The sequence below is a fragment of the Manis pentadactyla genome, chromosome 9 (genome assembly GCF_030020395.1).
Source record: "Manis pentadactyla isolate mManPen7 chromosome 9, mManPen7.hap1, whole genome shotgun sequence".
NCBI lineage: Eukaryota > Metazoa > Chordata > Mammalia > Pholidota > Manidae > Manis > Manis pentadactyla.
This window is the reverse complement of record NC_080027.1, coordinates 7,278,909-7,293,018: the sequence shown is the minus strand read 5'-3', so window position 1 is coordinate 7,293,018 and position 14,110 is coordinate 7,278,909. Positions and strand designations below refer to the sequence as shown.

Sequence of the window (14,110 nt, the reverse complement as noted above, 5' to 3'; positions counted from 1 at the left end):
AACACAAATACACATCAAGGACAAAATATAGATAGATCACTCATAGTCTCATCAGTCCATCACCGGAGATGAGCACGGTGACTCTATAGGACGTGGATAGAGTTGATCTGCAGCAGGCTAGGACCCCTATCCTCCAGATAATTTCTAAATATCGATCACAGCCAGTAAACATGCTTGTGGTTTTCTTCTTTAACCATGATAGGAACAAATGACACATTTTGCTGTTAACTTACCCTTTTTGTCCTAATAAAATGGATGTATTTCCAGGTTAACAACTTTGGGTCTATCAGGTTTGGTTTCCCCGTGGAAATAGTTTGCTTAGTTTTGGAGGCTGCCAAGTGTTTTGCTGCAGACATATGAACATTTTTAAAAACCAAATTCTGATAAGTGAACACTTTTCAATAAACTTTGATGAATTTTGTTTTCACTTCAGATATAGCAACTTGGTTTCCTTTGAACTTGAACAAGTATATGGGAACTATTTCTACTTCTTAAAGTGTATTTTATTTATTAATATGGTGGATTCTTGTGGATTGATTATATCATCAGGTTTTATCTTGTAACTCGTCTCTTTCTTTTCTCCCTACATATCTGTTTTCCTATGCCAAAAGATATAGCTTACTTTATTTTCTTTCAGCTGATAAGGTATATGCTTATATGTAATAATAAGAGAACCATTTCCTTATTGGGGCATGCTTGTAATATAATGTGAAGTGGGTAGAAAAAGATATGAAATTGTACATATATGAAGATTATTTTCATGTGAAAATTCAAAGGAAAAAATATAACAAAATAAGAAAAAATTAATCAGTGGCCAGGGTGGTGGGAAAGTGGGTATTGGTTTGTTGTTTGTTTTGCCCCTTTATCTACATTTCAAATGTCTTGTTATTTCATTTGCTCATGAAGAAAAAAAACCTTAAAGATGAAAATATATTTAAAGAACATTACCAAGCCTATTTAATTTCATCTTTCAAAAATATTTTTATTGGCTTTTTTATGCTTATAAAAGTAACTCATGTAGATTCTGAAAACATGGAATACTCAGAAAAAATATTAAAGAGGAAATGTAAAAACTACTATAATTCTAAAATCTAGATATAGTTACCAATAACATTTTGGTGTACTTATTTTCATTCTTTTGAGAAGTGTTACTCATTTAATGTAATTGGAATTGGAGTATAGTTTTTTTTCTTTTTCCTGAAACATCACAAGCACTTTCCATATTACTTTTGTTTCAAATATTATTTCTGATTGTTGCCTCAGAGTCTTTAGTGTGACTATGGTATGAGATGGGTGCCATCACACCATCATTTTGTCATTCTAAGTGGCTTCCTCTTTCTGGCTTTTACTGCACTGAACATCATTCTACAAAACACTGCCACCTTTCTCTGACTATTTCCTTGAGATTGAAGTTCTAGAAGTGAAATTACTAGGTCAAATGGTAAAAACACTTAAAACACTCTTCCTGTCTTTCTAAACTGCCTGACCAAAAGGTAGTGGTAATTTATGTATTCATAGGTGATGATAGTATCTTTTCATTCTAAGAAGAAATTTTTTTTTTTACTATTTTGAAAGATAAAAAAATGCATCTCCTTGTATATATAATACATCCCCAGATTGTTCTTTGACTTTTGTTTATTACTTTTGGCATGCACAAGTTTGCATTTTCACATAGTAAAATATATTGGTTTTCCCTTTGTGATTTCCTCCATGGCTTTTCATGTGCTGCAAATGTATCTCCCTACTTACCTGAATGTTTCATCTAGATTTTTAAGTGTTCTTTTTTAAACTTGCCTTTAGTTCATCTGCGACTATATTGATAATGGTGTGAGATGTAAATGGAACTTGACTTTTCTAAGACCTTTTCTAATATTTTTCCATTATAATGGCTAATATTCTCTTTCCCATTTATTTGTGGTACTTCTTTTTATCGTGCGAAAAGGTTTACTAGAGTCCCCTTCCGGGCCAATTTACTCTATTTCATTCATTCATTTGTCTATTCTTGAACCAACATGCTACAATATTTTATTGGAGACTTTTATCTTTTCAGATCTGGTATAGCCAGTTCTCCATGTCACTCTCTTTTTCAAAAACGTCTGAGTCATTCAACTTATGGATCCAGATGACCTTCATTCAGATATTTGGCACATTTCCCCCCATCACATGAATTCTGATACTGCATTTGTTTTCATCCAGGCTGGTGGTGGTGATGTAACTGTTTTCATGTAGGTCTTGCTCAAATCTTGTTATTTCTAAGGAATTTATTGTGACTGTCCTAAAGTGGATTTCTCCAATTATCCCTACTCAGGCTACTGTGAATTATTGTTAGTGTAACAGAAAGCGAACGTTTTTATTTTTTCTATTTGCCACATATGTAGCTATTTGCTGAACTCTATTAGAAATTCTGAGTGTCTTAAATGCATATTCTGGGGTTTGTAGATGAGTCATCACAACGACAAATGATGGCGTGTCTTTTTGGTGACTCCTGCTCCTCCTCCGGTTTAGTGACTTGGTTAGGCCCTCCCGAAGAATGTTCAACGGGCACGTGATAAAGGCATTCTTGTTTTCCTCTTAATTTTTAATGGGAATGCTTCTGAAATACTTCACGTCTTATGTTCTGTTGTCACTGAATGTTTTCAGTACATTTAAAAATCGTGTTGCTAAAGTGCCCCTCATGAAAATGACACGTGGGAGGACCAAAACAGGAGCTATTTAATAGAAAGGCTGGGGGCGTGGGGACGCAGGTTGTTCTGAATTACAAACTCTTCTGTACTGATTCTGCAGTCTCTGCGTGTGCTTTTAAGACAAAAGCAGCAAAAAAAACCATACACGGAGACATTTACTTTTAGTTGTTTTCAAGTAACTCGTAAGTTTCAAGAGCGGACGCCCACCCCTGTCACCGCCTTCCCAGCGACCCTCCGAACCCCCGGGCTGCTTCACCGCCACCTGCCCCGCTCGGTCACGGCTCGGGGGACCTGGGGGTGTCTGAGACCGGCTCTGAAAGGGGCCGGCGTCCTGGGGGCCGCGGGCAGAGGCCCCCTTCTCGGGGTCCTGTCTGCACCCGGGATCGCCCCTCTCGGCCTTCCCCCCGAAGGCCGCGGGCACAGGCTGCTGTCCCGGGGCCGCGGAGGCTCCAGTTTCTTCCCGGTTCTTCCCGAGCTGGCTGTGGCGGTTGGGCTCCAGCTGCCTGGTTCTGTACGGGGTGCAGCCGCACTCCGCGGCCAGGGGCACGGTCCCGGGGCACCGACCCGGAGCCAGCGGAGAGGGGGCGCCCGCCGCCGCCGCGCACGCGCACCAGCCCCGCGCGGCGCCTGCTGGGTCTTACGCGCGCCGTCCTTACCCGGCCTGCCCCGCGCGGCTCCTCCGGAAGCGGACCCGGTCTCCTCGGAAGCGGCGCTGCGGTGCCCCGGCCGCGCGGGCTGGCGGCGTCCCAGCCCCGAGGGCAGGTGCGGGCCGGCTGCTGCCATGGCCGGAGGGCAGGACATGTTCGACGCCATCCTGATGGCGGATGAGAGGTGGGTGGCGGGGCGGGCCCCGGGGGCAGCTCGGGTCTGGCGTCGCGCCGGGCGAGGGCGTCGGGGGTCGGCTGGTGGCCCCGAAGGCAGCGGCACGTGTGGGGCGGAGATCTGCACCCCGGGCGGGCGCCCCGTACCCCCCGCCCTCAGGCCCGCCGCCCCGCTCGGGCCGCCCCGAGCAGATGCTCGGCGTGGTGGCCGCCGGCCTCCCGGGAGCCCCGTCCGCGGCCGGGACAGACCTTTGCCATCTGGTCGTGTTCCTTGGCGGTGGGACAGACGGCGGCATTCACAGGCCTGCTGATAAATGTGTGCGGCGCCGTCCCTCCCCCTCCCGAGCCCCTGGGAGCGCGTCGCGCCGGGACAGTGCGGCGCTGTGATTTGCTCAGAGACCCAACGGATGTCATTTGAGAAAGTGACCATTTAACAATCAATCGCTGACGTTTATTTAGAGCTTACCGTGAATCCAGGGCTGAGCTGTGTTGTATCCCCAATATCTGCTTCAGCCCTACTTGTGAAGTAGGTCCTGTCACTCACCCTGTTTTGCAGATGAGGGGGCAGGGTTACTCCCCAGGGTCCCACAACCCGTAAATAGGGGCGATGCACTGCCTCCCTGGGGGTGCCCACAGACTCCTTTCCTCTTTGGTGCCTGGGGTTAAGATGGTGCCAGTTCCACCGCTGAGCCCTCAAAAACGTCAGAGCCGTTATTATCCTCCAGGCACTGCATTCATGGTACATGTTGTGGTGATCTGACAGCATCTCTCTCTGCTGTTTCATTGAGATGTGATGGGGAGCCCTGCATATATTGCAGTTTTTGAGGTAATTGACGTATTATTAGGGCTTACAGCCTCACAGAACTTGGGCTTGCTAACCTGGTTGCAAAGACTAGAGTCAACCTAGGAGGTTTTGAAAAGTACATTTCTGGACCGAACTCTAGATGTGCTGGACATCAGGGGGCAAGGCTCTTGAATTGGCAACTTTAAATAGTTCCTGTGTATTTCTGGTATTCTACCATGTTTGCGAATCACTAATTTATCTCCGCCTCCTCATTGTAGAAGAGGTAAACTAGGCTTCAGGAGGACAGCCACTTGCCAGAGGAGAGACGTAGGAAGGGGAAGAGCTGGGATTGGCACCTAGGTTTTCCGACTTAAATTCTGTACTTTTTCTACTAACACGGTACCTTGTCCTGCTGGGTCTGGGTAATATAGGAGAGTAGAGTTTTTCCAGGAAAAATACTGTTGGTTTTGTTTGATCCAGTTTGCTTCTCCTCTGTCTCAGGTTTCATGGGGAAGGCTATCAGGAAGGCTATGAAGAAGGCAGCAGTTTGGGGATCATTGAAGGAAGACAGTACGGCACATTCCATGGAGCTAAAATTGGATCCGAGGTAAGCGGGCACTCCTGGTTAGAAATGAGTCCTTCCTTTTCATTTATAGTGTTTAGTTTATTTTGACGATCAGTATGATTGAGCCATAATTTCAGGCTTCTTAAACTGGCAATAGACTAGTAGAAGGTGGGTGGAGAAATATTCTTAGACCAGAACGGGCAGAGAATGTTGCAATAGAGATGATGGCATTGTGTAGGCTGGAATGAGAAAATGAGTCCTTGGTCACCTCAGTGTACATCAGGGTGCCACCATGCTCCTCATGTCTTAAGAAGAATGGGTGCCTTGTATCATGGGAAAATACTCCCTTTACATTTGCATTAAAATTCCATAAAATCCGTAATTTTCATTCTCTTGTGCCCTTTGTCCTAGATTGGCCCTCAAGAATAACTGGCCCTGAATGGCAGAGTTTGAGGCAGTCATGATGCTACTAGATAATGTGTTGCTGTAAAACAAATTGCCATAAAACCTATGGGCATGAATCGTGCAGATTCTGAGGTCAGGAGTCTAGGGGCAGTTGAGCTGTGTGGCTGTTGCTCTGGGCCTCATGACGTCGGAGTCAAGATGTCAGCCGGGGCCGCAGTCATTTGAGGCTTGACCAGGGCTAGATGAGCCTTGTCTAAGACGGTGTGCCCACCCAGTGTTGCTCTTGCCTTGTGGACTTTCCTGGGGCTGTGAGCGAGTGACTCGAGACAGCAGGGCAGAAGTGATGTCGTCTGTAGTGCCTAAGTTCAGATGTCATGAGCTGCCTCCTCCTCAGCATTCTGCTGCTACCCAGGCCGCCCTGATAAAGTCAGAGCCGACTGCACAAGGGCATGGGCACTAGGGAGGTGTCAGTCAGACCACCTTGGTATCCCACATGTTGGTGTCTGCCTTCCACTCTTGACCTGAGCTGACCCCTGCTGGCTGGTGCCCACCAGGCACCCCCAGAGCAGCAGCGTGAGCGGCCCTGCTGCCCCCACCTTTTTTTGTCTTGAGAGTTTGAGAATTAGATCAAGTATGACTAGTTGCTTATTAATTTCACTCTTAATTTGTTCGGTAAATTCACAGATCGGGTGCTACCGAGGCTTTGCTTTTGCGTGGCGATGTCTCCTGCACAGCCGTGCCACGGAGAAAGACAGGTAATGTCTGAGGCTTTTTTCTTTCTCTGTGTGTGGACCAGGGGTGCTGATTCCATAGCTGCCTGTGGACCTTGTGCCATTAATGTCTCAGTGTTTTCATAGGTAAAATTGAGAAAATGCCCAGGCCACACTTGAATGTTGTTACGCGATGTACAGGAAACAGTTAACAGTGCCTGCTTGGGTTTGGTATTAATGAGCACCGGTTATTACTTCTCGAGAGCTCCCCCATCCCCTGCCTGTCCTCTAGAGGCCTTAGCACCCTAAGTGGCCTTTAGATGCCCTGCCAGATACCTGTTCTTGTTCATCTTTCCCCTGAGCTGCTCATGAACAGTATACGGTAGTCTTGGAATGGCTCAGAAATGGTGACTGCAGTTGTTACCAGTTTTTTAATGTAGCTAACTAGGTCTGTTAATGAGAAAATGTATTTAATTTAGCCAATTTATGTCTGGTATTCGGAAGCACTAAAGTAGATGTTAGCTATTATTTGTATTTGTAGCTTTTCAAACCTGCTCTTACTGTGTGCTGCCTACTGAAGCCTCTGCCCTGTCACCTCTGTCTTCATTCCCAAGCTGGAAATGAGCCCTTAAGAGAAAGGCACACCTGGTCTGCCGTCCTGCCACCTCTGGGAGCCTGAACTCAGCTTTGGCTGGTGGCTCTGTGTCATTCTGTTGCCTGGTGGCTTTGCCTAGCCTGGAAGAGCTGCAAAGACAGTGGGTGACAAATGAGGGAAGGTGGCACCCCCCAGTCTGTGTGAGTCATTGTCTGTTTGATATATTTTGAATTTCTAGAATTTGAACCTCCATATTTTAATAGAAGAAGGGTGCTTGCAGCCGTGTATGGGTGATCTGACTGCATCGTCTGACTTGTCTGTGTCACTGGGCTACTCTGTTTACATGAGTCACTGGGAGCTGACCAGATTCACACGCTAGCCAAGGGGCACCGTGGGGGGACTCCTGAGGACTGTGGGGGCGGCAGGGTAACTGGGGATCTGGTTGGAATAGTGTTTGGCAGCCTCTGGGGCCACTGGGGGCAGTCGAAGCCGAGCTTGGCTCTCTGCTCCAGTCTAAGGATGAGGGAGGCCGCTCCTGGAGTGTAGTCAGCCCCCTTCTCCCCAGCCCCGCAGTCTGCTGGCTCATGGAGGAGCGCTGAGCTTGGGGTGGGCCGCCTGCACCCCGGGCTGCCAGCCCGGGCCCCAGGCAGGACTTTCTTAGCTTCTTAAAGCATGTGACCCGTGTGTCTCGGAGGAGGAGCAGCTGGTTGGCCTGGGGCTGGCTGCCACCCCCACCCCTCTGGCAGTGCCTGAGGGTCTCTGTGGAACACAGCCCAAAGTTCTGTATCTTACAGTAGTGGCTTACAAGTTTGGGATTTTATGTCAGCATAGTTTTTAAAAGAAGATAGAAGGCTGATGAGGGTTCCCTGCTTCTTTGTGTCCCAAATAAGGTGTAAAGAAAGCAGCACCTACCGCCTGCAAAGGCAGTTTGTACATAAGGGCTTTTCACACCAGAGACACGGCAGAGAGCACCCCCCCCGCCTGAAGTGGGGGCCTTGCGGCAGGGGACGGTAGCTTTTTGAGGAGCACTGCCGTGCTGGTGTTCCCCGCTTGGCAGCTTGCTGAAGCCTTATGCCGGCCGTCACTTGACCAGGCCTGAGCTCCGGGGCTCCGGCGTCGGCACTTGTGTTAACATCAGCTCTGAACCGTTCACACCCTCCTCACAGGCACTGGCCTTGACAGTGTGCTGGGCTGGGTGTGCTTGGAGTAGCTTCACTGACCAGAGAAGAATGAGTTGTTACTTGCAGAGTTGAAAATAGGTGGTATTCTTACGTTAGAACCCAGCTATTTCCCACATGTTGGTATCTGCCTTCCATCTCCCTGGAAACCGAATCCTTTGTTGCTTTAATTAAGTTGCTGTGACCTTTGACAGTTTTGTATTTTCTCAGAGGGGTAGCCGTCATAGTTCTTGTAAACTGACTTGCCGTTGGCACACTTAACTCACATGTGTTCCTAAAAACAACAAATATTAACAGGTAGGTCTTGGCCGCTTTGCATGGCTGTTGATTCATCCTAAGGATAAGTTCTTTAAAATTCCCACTAATTAAATGTGTACTATATGTGGTCTAGGGGAGGGCACTTGTCGGGATCTTTGTATTTACCCAGATGTGCACATATATGAGTTGTCCCCCTCCCCAGGAAAGCCCAGGCCTCCGGGGTCCAGTGGAAGTGAGGAGATGAACATTTATCGAGTACCTACTTTGTACTAGATCCTGGGCTTTATGTAGATTATCAATCCTCCTAGAAGCTTGTGAGGTTGCTGTGCTCTCCCCAGGTCACAGGGAGAGCCCGCGGCTCAGAGGAGCCAAGTGACAAGTACCTGGGAGTGGCCGTACCCAAGGCTGCTTTTCCCAGGGCCATCCTGCCAGCAGTGCTCTGTCTTCCTGGGAAAGAGGACTGAGCTCAAAGACCATACGCGTATTTCTGCCCTCTGGAGGGAGGGGGCTTGCTGGTTTACCTGCCACTGAACCCCCACAGGCTGTGAGCGTGAGTTTCTAGGCCCTTGGAGACCCCCCGGTCCAGCACAGGCTCGCTTGTGCCCCAGCACCATCTCTTGTGTCTAGTTGCATCTGTTTCCGTGTCTGACCAAGAGAAGCGGTGCTCGGTGTCCTTGTAACGGGCTGCCTCACCCCCTGCAGTCTGGCTGGGACCCGGGCAAATCGAAGCACCGTACACCTGATGGCGAGGCGTTGGGTGTGGGCATGAGCACGTTGCTAGGTAAATAAATATTATTTAGTGTAATGAGAAAGTGAGTCATCCAGCTTCTGAACCCAGACATGCTTAGCATGCCCGTTGCTATTAAGTAAGTGATCGGCATGGTTGTTTCATAAGCTGAGCCTGTTGTGTACATAGGACTAAAAGTCTTTATTTCTGTGCTTTACAGCAAAAAGATGAAGGTCTTAGAATCGTTGATTGGGATGATTCAGAAATTTCCTTATGATGACCCTACTTATGATAAACTTCATGAAGACTTAGACAAGATCAGAGGAAAATTCAAACAGGTTTGTCCTCTGCTGCTTTTTGGCAGGCCTGCTTTCTCCACCGGAGCCGGGGTGTAGGCCCTGGGGGCTCACGGCACAATGGCCTGGGGCTGCAAGTGCCTTGTGAGCAGGCAGGAGAGGCGAATCAGTTCTGTGTCTTGGTGCATGAGCTGAGGAAAGCCTAGAGAGCAGGTGTCAGGACTTTGAGGGTCGGCGGTGTCGAGAAAGCTGTGGCTGGAGATGGAGTCATGTTCTGATTTGTGAGTGAAAATACATGAGATTTTTAAAAACCGTCTTTTTTCTTTTGTGTTTTCAGCTTTGTTCATTACTAAATGTTCAGCCGGACTTTAGAATTAGTGCGGAAGGTTCTGGACTTTCATTTTGAGGATGACAGATGAACAAAGACGAGACATCAAGGAACAGATGTCCATATGTTAAGTGTTTAAAAGCATGATTAAAGGCAAAACAGTGATGGGGTATTCATTGTTGTGAGGGGACGGCTCCCGTGCGGCCGGTGAAAGGGCTTCCTTCCCCTGGGGTCTGCCCTCATCGCCCCAGTGCTCCCACGGGGCCCCCACGGGCCTGTCCTTTGTCGGACTGTCTGCTCTGCAGCCTGGGGCCCTGGCAGAGCCCGCGCAAGGCCGCTTGCTCTGGTCCCCTCCAGCTGGGCAGGCCCGGCTGGTTCCAGACCAGGGTTGGCTTTGGACAGGCTTACCCTGAGCCTGGGCACAGCCCGCAGAGGCACAGCATTTTGAAAAATGAAGCGACGGGGTTAATGAGCTCACTTACCGGGAGGAGTGCAGGTACTGTGGCATTTATCGGCCCTTCAGATGTGCCGGGGTGTGCGGCGTGCTTCCTGTGTCTTATATCAGCATGTAAGGTCCCACTGTACCTATGAGGCACCTTGGGGGCTGCCCAGGCCAGGGCACCTGGCCGCACACAGGACTCTGGCCCCCGTGCGTCTCGTCACTGTCAGGTGCTGCCTGCTCTGGGACATGTGCTCACACCGCAGACCTGGGGTTCCTGCCTTCCGGTGCAGAGGGCCCAGCCCCACCTGTGGAGCCTGGGACAGTGTGCTGTGGCCAGTGATGCGGGCATCTGGCTGAGAGGGAGAGGCTGCCGCGCGCCGAGGGAGCCTGGACGTGCGCTTGGCACTGACTCCAGCTGGGGGTGGGGCATCGCAGCATCTGCGGGGAGCAGTGGCCCAGGGGAAACACTTTTAGCTAAAGACAGAATGATAGGCTACATTTTATATGTGGAACCTTTTGGAGCTTGACCGTGAGGAGCCTGCTTTCTCCCCTCTAACGTGATTTGTCTCCCGCTGCATTTCGAAGGCACCACATCTCCCCGGCGAGGCACAGCTTAGTGGGGCAGTTGTTCTGTCCGTGGCTGTTGGTGCTTCTCTGCCATGTCATACGTGACTGCATGTGTCCACACCCTCAGGAACACGTCCTCGGGGTGCTCACGTCCCTCTTGGCACACTGACTGTCCCCAGCCACGCCTGGCAGAGGGAACAGCCCACAGTGAGATCAGCAAAGGGGTGACCGGGAATCCGCTCCATGAGTGCATTTTAAAAATCATTCCAAGAAGTGCTGTAGTGCCCGGGCTGGCAGTTTGCAAGCCATCGGGCAGTCGGCCGGGCAGGTGGTGGGCGCATGCCCCCCTCATTTGGTGCCTTTCAGAAATGCTGAGGGAGGGAGGAACGGGTTTTGTTTGTTGGAGGGCAGGACTCCGGCTGGGGCCTGGGCACTGCTCACAGGGTTTGCTGTGTGTGTTGTGCACCTGCCGCCCCACCTGAGTTCTGGGTGCGCCGCCTCTCACAGTGCCTTTGTCCCAGCTGCTCCCTAGAGCCGCAGAGGCCAGCAGCATTATCCTGGGTGGTGGGCAGGGACTTGTGTTGTTTTTCTTGGGGGATTTTGTGTTTTCTAAGTTACCTGTTTTGATAATGTATTATCTTAACAACTGGACAAAAAAATAAACAGCATGTTTTAAAGCAGGTCTTTCTGGGACTATTTATAATGCCACAGCCAACCAATTCGTTCCTTTCTCCAGGGTATTTGGGATCTAGGTGCAGAGGCAGGCTGCGTCCTGTCAGCATGGGGCAGCACGGGATGCGTCTCCACCCACGTGTTCCATTAACACGTGTAGAAATGGTCACTGTGAGAGAGGGGTGCCACGATGTTCGGGAGACTGCCTGTCAGCAGCTGCCCTTGTGTTTCTGCTCCAGAGTGACTCACTGCCTGCTCCGCCTCAGTGCCTGTCTCTCCCATGATGCACCAGGTGTCAGCGTGAGCAGCAGGCAGCCGCAGCCCCTCGTCAGGCAGGGCTGGGCCGCCCCAGTGGACTTGGCCTGTACCTGCCTTGCTCCTTCTTGGAGGACCAGACCCGGTTTCCAGGAACCCTTCGTTGCCCCAGACAGACCTCCTTGGTTGCAGCACAGACAGCCCACCTAACAGTCACCCCTCCCTGTCCCCAGAGATGCCACTGGCAGCGATTGGTCCAGGGATAAGCGTAGTTCCTTTTCCGGCTGATTAGATGGTAGTAGACATGTCCTGGGGGCTTCTGGGAAGAGACAGGAGACGACACCTCTTCTAGAAGTTGTTTCATGGGGATGTGATGCCTGGAATTACTACAGGCAACTTGCAACCTGGCTGTGGAAGAAGCCCTGCCTGGGCAGGCAGAGCTGAGCAGGATCCTGGCCCTGGTGACCCCCTCCGGCGGCTGAACTGACCAACCCCAGAGTGGCTTTGCTCACGGGTTTCACTTCCTTCAGCTGACGGATGCCCTGGCTGTTCAGGGCCATTGTTGACTACTTGCTGTCCCCTACCCCATACAATCCCATTCCATCCACCTAGTTCACCAGGATGTGAACCTTTGTGCAGGCTGGCCTCTGGGTCGGAGCTCTCTGGGTCAGAGTCTGTCCCTTCCTGGTGGGTTCATCATTTTCCCAGGGCTTCGGCCTGCTCCCTTCTTCCTGTTGGAAGCTCCCCACGTTTCATGGCGCTTCACTGATGAACTCGTGCTGTGTGACAGGTGCCATAGATGGGGGGCCTCAGACCGTGCATTTACTCTCTCCCAGTCCTGGGGGCTGGATGCCTGAGATCCAGCTGTGTGGGGGGCTGTTCCCACTTGCGGCCTGTCTCCTTGGCAGTAGGTGGCCATCTTCTACCTTTGGCCTCACGTGGCTGTCCCTCTGTGCATGTCTCTGTCCTGAGCTCTCTGATAAGGATGCCAGTCATTTTACCTTAATTGCCTCTTTAAAGACCCCATCACCAAATGTAGTCACATTCTGAGGTCCTGGGGTTCAGGGCCTCAGTATATGAATTTTGACACAGTTCAGCCCATAGCAGCCAATGTGATGGCTGCTGGGAAAGACTTCACTCAGCACTTGGGGGAGTAGAAAGCCACTCCACATGAAGGCTGCAGTTGCTTCCTTTTATTCTGGAACGTTGGTGATTGGGAACAAGCAGATTGATGAGTCCTCCATCCAAGCTCACCACTTTGGAGCTACACCCAGAGGCCCCAGGGAGGCCAAAGGGAAGCCCGGCCGCTGTCCCAAAGGAAGGCCTCACCTTCCTTTCTGTTTATTTCACATGCACCCCACTGGTTTTCTCCACCAAAGATTGGGAAGAAAGGATGAAACGTCTTATTTACTGCAGGGCTTCTGGTGGCCACCTTTACCTTCCTCATGACCTTGAAGTGTCCGCTAATCCCGTGAGGTAGGACCGACAGCCCAGAAGGATGCTGCTGTCACGGCACAGGACTCCGCTGGTCTCCGGCCCCAGAAGGCTGCTGCCCTGGCTCTGTACAGGGGCTGAGAGGGTTTGCCAGCAAGGCCCACCCTGCAGGGCTCAGCCCCCACTGTTTACATTGGAGATGCACATGAAACCTAGGAAAGACAGAAAACACTCAGACACTGTTACAGTCAAGAATCTTTGAAAACCAAATGACAGGAAGCCCATACCAAACTGACTTCAACAGTAAAGGGAAGTGAGTGGCTCTAGGACAGAAGGGGCCCTCACTTCAGGAGAGGCTTGATCCACAGCTCGGCCGGAGAGCTGCAGCTTCTGCCTGCTCCCCCGTAGGCCTGGCCCCGTGCTCAGCCCCGTGTCCCTGCGAGTCCTGAAGAGCAGGGGAGCAGCCCATTCCAGAGGCCCGGGAGGGTGTCTGTGTGCATTTCATTGGCACTGTTAGATTCCTCATTCACCCCTGACCCTGCCGTCTTTGACCCTCCACCCCCAGGTGGGGGTGGGAGTGCTGTTGGTCTGAGCCCATTAGTACCTGTCCTGGAGCTGGGGATGGGGTCACTCCACACAAGCCAGACCTGAGAGGGGTGGTCTCAGGGGGCTGTCAGCACTGGGAGGGAGCACTGGTGCTGGTGTGAAGACCAAGGAGGAAGGAGGTACGGCCGTGGCCCCCACCCGGAGGACCGCCGCTGGCACTGGGGGGCCTCTGTCCTCACCTGGCAGTGTGTGGGTTGGTGAGGGTGGTTATCCTGACCGGGGTAGGTGATGATACTTTCGAAGAACTATGTGTACCTCATACACACCCGGTTCTGTTCTGGGCAGTGCCACAGTACTAAGGGTACTGGGTGGGGAGACACCCTGTTCCTCCCGGTTCTGTTCTCCTGGACACGACTGTCCATGTTTTACAGAGAAGATTGGGGCTCGTGTAGTGAAGCCACACAGCTGCAAGCTGCAGAGCTGAGATCCAGCCCCTGGGTCTTTTATTGCAAAACATATGCTGTGTGTGTGCGTGTGTGCTTTCCTTTTGAACAAAGATCATGATCACCGCAGATGTCCACTGCCCGTGTGCCTGGCTGCCCTTCTCCAGGCCAGCCAGCCAAGTTGCTGCCCTGACTATAGGGATGGCTGCCTTAAAGCCTTGGACGTGGGTGGCCTGACCTCACCCTGGGCGTCCTGGCAAGGCAGGGCCCCAAGTGCAGACACTGGCCTGTCTTGGGTGGAAGTCACCGGATGGAGGCTTTGTGTATTTTTTGCACATCTATTTCTCAAGACCACGCCTTTCCTTGCCAGCAGCCAAGCTGACAGGAGGGCAGGCTGAGA

The 14,110-nt window shown here is 50.9% G+C and overlaps 1 protein-coding gene across 1 annotated transcript; it reads left to right on the top strand.

Moving 5' to 3' along the window:
* The first annotated feature begins 3,332 nt into the window (after positions 1-3,332).
* On the top strand, positions 3,333-9,516 carry LTO1 (LTO1 maturation factor of ABCE1). The gene is made up of 5 exons (XM_036875918.2): positions 3,333-3,515; positions 4,791-4,896; positions 5,944-6,014; positions 8,948-9,065; positions 9,361-9,516. Exons 1-5 carry the CDS (start codon positions 3,466-3,468, stop codon positions 9,427-9,429), a joined length of 414 nt encoding a protein of 137 aa, XP_036731813.1. The 5' UTR covers positions 3,333-3,465; the 3' UTR covers positions 9,430-9,516.
* The last annotated feature ends 4,594 nt before the right edge of the window (positions 9,517-14,110 follow it).